General features: G+C 41.9%; 1 protein-coding gene across 1 annotated transcript; it reads left to right on the top strand.

Annotated features, from left to right (window-relative positions):
- The first annotated feature begins 108 nt into the window (after positions 1-108).
- On the top strand, positions 109-948 carry LOC125481969 (G-protein coupled receptor 15-like). The gene has a single exon (XM_048593929.1). It carries the CDS (start codon positions 109-111, stop codon positions 946-948), a length of 840 nt encoding a protein of 279 aa, XP_048449886.1.
- The last annotated feature ends 4,403 nt before the right edge of the window (positions 949-5,351 follow it).

Below are 5,351 nucleotides of genomic sequence, written 5' to 3'. Positions count from 1 at the left end.
CCAGCTAAAACATTATTTTCCCACCAGATGCTGATAGCCGTTCGATCAAAGCAAAAATCAACGGAAAGCTGAGCACGTCTTGTGAGACTCGGTTAGACAACGAATGTAATGCGCCTGGGAGCAAGTTTATTCGTTTATTTCCTTGTTATCATCACCGGGTGCATCCTCAACCGGATCAGCCACATTTACTTTAGCTACAGTGTCCTGTTCACCACCCCTGTATGCAGGCTGACCACAATCTTGGTTCGCTGCAGCCGTGATGGCTCAGTCTGGCTAACTGCGGCCTTCACCATTGACCGTTTTGTGTTCATTTGCTTTCAGAGCCTGAAGATCAGATACTGCACAGAGAAAACTGCACAATTGGTTATAGGAGCAATCTTTTTCCTAAGTTGTGTCAAAAATTTCCCTTTGTACATCATCTACAAACCCTTCTACATCCTGGATGGTGTAGCCTGGTTCTGTGGCATAAAGTCTATCTTTTATACTTTACCCATCTGGCAGGCCTATGACTGGATGGAACACATCTTAACCCCTTTTCTCCCGTTTCCTCTTATCCTGCTGCTCAATGTCCTGACAGTAAGACACATTTTAGCGACCAGCAAAGTCCGCAGGAAGCTTAAAGGTACTGAGAATGGCGGAGACCCCGAGATGGCAAACGGTAAGCGATCCATCATTCTGCTGTTCGCCATTTCACTCAGCTTCCTGCTGTTGTGGGCCACTGAAGTTGGACATTTCCTTTACTTGCAGATTAAAGGTGATGCATACTTCAATAACTTGAATTTCAGAGACTTAACCTACATCTTGCAAGAGATGACCAACATGTTCCAGCTACTCAACTCCTGCAACAACGTCTTCATTTATGCAGTATCCCAGAACAGGTTCCGTGACGAGCTCAAGAAGGTGTTATTCTGTCCTTTCACCATACTTGCAGATTGTTTTAAAACATAAAATACCAGGAAAACGTCTGCAAGCTGTTCAACGTCAACTGATGTAACTCATCATGGAGCAATCTCATTCTCGATTCAGCAATTGTTTTGTTGTAGTTGCAGCAACTAAGAGATGTAAGGCAAATAATTTGATACACTTGTAATGAAGCTAATCATTGCTGATGCTTCTTCGGAGATGAAATCAAAGTCTGATTCTAGATTCTGAGGCAAAACTTAAATATCCCACTGTCACTGATACAAAACAGAATAGGAAGTGTTCTCTTTGTCACCCTGGGTTTATATCTGCTGTTAATTTAATACCTCTTAGAGTAGTTTTCTGACGTTTTTTTAAAATTAGTTCTGTACATTACTGCTGGGCACACATCTTCTGCCACTTTTCTTGCAGCATATCAACAATATATTTAAATCCATGTAGAACAATTTGTGTTATCTGTGGTCATTAATAGAAAATCCTTACTTCCCCCCACCGACTTTTCTTCCTTCCTTCGTTCTTGCCTTTCTTCCATCCGGCTTCCTTTCCTTCTTTCTTCGAAATAACAAACAGGTCAAGGTTTTAGCTGTGTCCGAGTAAAGTTCATGGATAAAACCAACAACTGAGGTTTACCAGCGCAGGTGTGAATCCTGATGACTACATTTCGTGACTTTGCAGTTTTTAAACGTGTTCCTGTTCAATTAATCATAGCTGAAACACCAGAAAAGCTGTCGAAACAAACAGTTCATTTCTTCACATTCAGAAAACTCGGGTTCTGAAGAAGAATCATACTAGACTCGAAACTGGTTGTTTGCTGTTTGTCTCTCTTGCTGTCAGATCTACTGAGTTTCTCCAGCATTTTCTGCTTTCATTCTATAAACTGCAAGTCTGTTTATCATTCAACACCTTAAAGCTATCTGATAAAGCACTCCCAAACGAGTTGGCCTGCATGATCTGTTTTCTTGTTGCATAACTCTGTAACTCTATGTTCTATCAACTCACCCATCCCCACCGCTCCCACCCTCATCATTATAAACAGACCCAGGAAATCTACAGTAACTTTCTTTGCTCCAAAGGGAACAATTCCGGTCTTGAGACTCTCTACACAAAATGGGATTTCCTCATCCCTGGACATGGTGCAACGCGAAGGTTTGAGAAGAGAATTTGGGAAAACATCATCAGTTGGCAGATGGAAAAATATTAAGGAAGCAAAACAGAAAACCCAGTCTCCAGCTTTGTAAGTCTTTAGAAAATCTTTGGGAACTGGCCTCAGAGGAGAATGGAGGGTGAACTGTCTAAGTTAGCAGAGACAGTCAAGGTACTTACCACTTAATTAAGAGGGTGGCACATTGACTCTGATGTTCTCGGGGACATGAACTGATTTGAGACATCCTGCACATCAGGAATTCAAATCTCATCTCAGCTCTGGGACAATGAGAAAACTCGGGAATAGACAAGGGCTCGAAGGGGTGGTGGCCCCTGTTGTAGGAGAGCTGGTTTTCGGTGATGAATATGTCTGCAGTGTGGCAATCTGAAGCTTGAACTCACTGACAGCCTGCTTTAGGTTATCATGCAAAGGCTGAAATTATCTGTCGCTCTGGCCCAATTGGTCAGTACAGTTGTGCTGTTAACCAAGAAGTTGACTATCCAGGATCCACTAGTCATAACCAGGTACTAAATGTGGTGCCTCGTCCACGTAGCCCCTGACCACTTTGCTAATCAAGAATCCATCTATATTAGTCTTGAATAAGCACAATGTATCGGTCTGTATAGCAATTTATGGCAATAAATTCCACAGATGCACCACCATCAGATTGAAAAAAAAATCTCTTGACCTCAGTTGGAAAGGTTTGCCCCTTTCCTGTGACATTTTGCTCTTAGGTCCCAGGCTGTCCTACTGGTGAAAACGCCCTCTCCACTTTCCACCCATCCAGGCATCTCGGTATTCCCCCAACACCCAAATTCTATCAAGGACTGACCCAAAGTCCTCAACTGCTCCTCATATCAAAAGCTGATCATCCACAGGATCTTTCTTGTAAACTACTTCTGAACCCCTCTTAGGCCAGCACATCCTTCCTTAGATGTGGAGTCCAAAACGGCTCACAAAATTTCAATTGCAATATGGTGAAGGCCTGATACAGCCTCAGCAATACATTCCATCTCTTCTATTCAGTTCCTCACTAAATGAATGCGAGCTTTGCTTTTGCCTTCCTAACTGCCAAGTGAACGTGAATGTTAGACTGAACAGAATCCAGGATAAGAACTCCTAAGACCCTTTTGAGCATCAGATTTCCAAAGTCTTTCCCCATTCGGAAAATAGTTTACACTTCCATCCTTCCTACCAAAGTATATAACCTCATTTTTCCATGTGATATTCCATCAGCCATTTTTTTTTTGTTCACTCTCCTAGTCAGTCCAGGTCTATCTGCAGCTTGTCTGCTTTGTCAATATTACCTATCCCTAAACCTATCTTTGTGTCATCTGCAAACTTAGCAAAAATGCTTTCCATTAATTCGTCTAGATCCTTAATGTATAACATGAATAGTTGTGGTCCCAACACAGACACTTGCAGAACTCCATTAGTTACCGGTTGGCATCCTAAAAAAGACTCCTTTAACCCTACTGTCTGTTGTCTGCCCGTCGGCTAATCCTTGATTAATGACAATTCCATACGCCAAGCACCATTCGCTCTTACCTTTTTAGCAGCTTCTCTGCTGCAATTTGTCAAAGGTCTTCTGGAAATTCCAATAGGTCACAATCACTGGCTCCTATTGCTATAACTTTCTCGTTGCATCTTCAAGCAATTGTAACAGAATTGGCAGGCATAACCTCGCCTTAAAGTCGTGCTGACTCTAAAATCTTACGAATATCCAAGGATAGGCTAACTGGCCTGGAATGTCCTGTCTTCGGCCACCCTCCCTTCTTAAACAGGGGTGTTACTTTAGCCATTTTCGAGCCCTGTGGGACCATCCCTTATTCTAGTGGTACCAGAACGTTTATTACCAATATCTTCACAATCTCTACAACTCCCCTCTTAGAACTTTGTGTGTAGTCCACCTGATCTGGGTAATTTATCCATCTTCAGACCTTGCAGCTTCCCCAGTACCTTCTCCTATTGATGGCCACTTCGCTCACCCCTGCCCTCTGACATTCTTGAATGCTAGTGTTTTCTTCTACCCTGAAGACTGGTGCAATGTACATATTAAATTCCCATGGATAACTTTGCTCCCCATTATTGCTTCTCCAACCTTATTCTCCAGCGGCCCAACATCTACTATTTCCTCTCTCTTAACTTTTACATATCCATAAAAACTTTTGCAAAATTGCATAGTGTCCTCAGATGTGAAGGGTAGCCATGGGAAATACAGAGTTACGGGAATCCTCTTTGGATAGTTCGTGCGGACCTGTTGGGCCGAATGGCCTGTTTCCACACTGTATGGATTCTATGAAATCTCTCTTCATTAGATAACCCCCACATCTGTAGAATGAATCTCCTTGGAACTGTGTCCAATGCAATCATATCCTTCCTCAAGTAATGGGACCAAAATTGTATGCAATACTCCATGTGTGAGCTCACTAAAACCTTACATGGTGATAGCAGCACTTCCATACATTTATGTACTATTACTTCTCCAACAAATTCCATTTGACTTATTATCTTCAGTACCTGCATATTACTTTTCTGTAAATCACGTATGAAAATATTCAAATTCCTCTATGCCAGGTCACTCTGAAGTTTCTCTCCACTTAGAGAATAAGTTGCTTTCTTCTGACCAAAATGGATAACTACATACAAAATTCCATCTGACAAATTTTGGCCCATTCAACTAATCTATCTCTTTCTATTTGTAAATTTTTATTCCATTATTGCAACTTACTTTTGCACCAATTTTAGTATCATTTGAGAATTTGACTGCAGGACTTTCTATCCCTGCATCCAAGTCATAAATCTTGTAAACAAGGACTATGGAACTGATTTTCCAATTTTCTCTCCGTCAATGTGCATATAAAAATCAGGTAGCTTGCGAGCTCTGCGACCTGCATTTAGTCTTTAACTTTGTGACAACATCATGAATTGTGTGGTGGATTGTGTGGACCACCTTTCAGCCTTCTGTTGCCCAAGGAGAACTGTCTCAACTTTCCAATCCATCTTCATTCCTGACAAACAGGTACATTTTAAACCTTCAAAATTTGGACCTATCTTCGATGCTCCATTCTCACGACACCTTCTCTGCCTCCAGAAACAATTCTTTTTATGTGGCCTGACCTGTTGTGTTCTTCCAGTCTCCTCTTTGACCACCGTTCACACGAACCTGTTCAGCGCTACCTCCAATCATTCACGTTCCTGCTTTCTGAAGTTTCACACTCAAAATTGAGCAATACTTCAACCTAAGGATTCGTTCAGAGTCGGATTGCCTGTGTGAACATCCTAA

Source organism: Rhincodon typus, unplaced genomic scaffold, assembly GCF_021869965.1.
Source record: "Rhincodon typus isolate 14 unplaced genomic scaffold, sRhiTyp1.1 hic_rhity00004616, whole genome shotgun sequence".
NCBI classification, from domain to species: Eukaryota; Metazoa; Chordata; class Chondrichthyes; order Orectolobiformes; family Rhincodontidae; genus Rhincodon; species Rhincodon typus.
The sequence above is the reverse complement of the archived record's forward strand: the minus strand, read 5'-3'. Positions and strand labels throughout refer to the sequence as shown.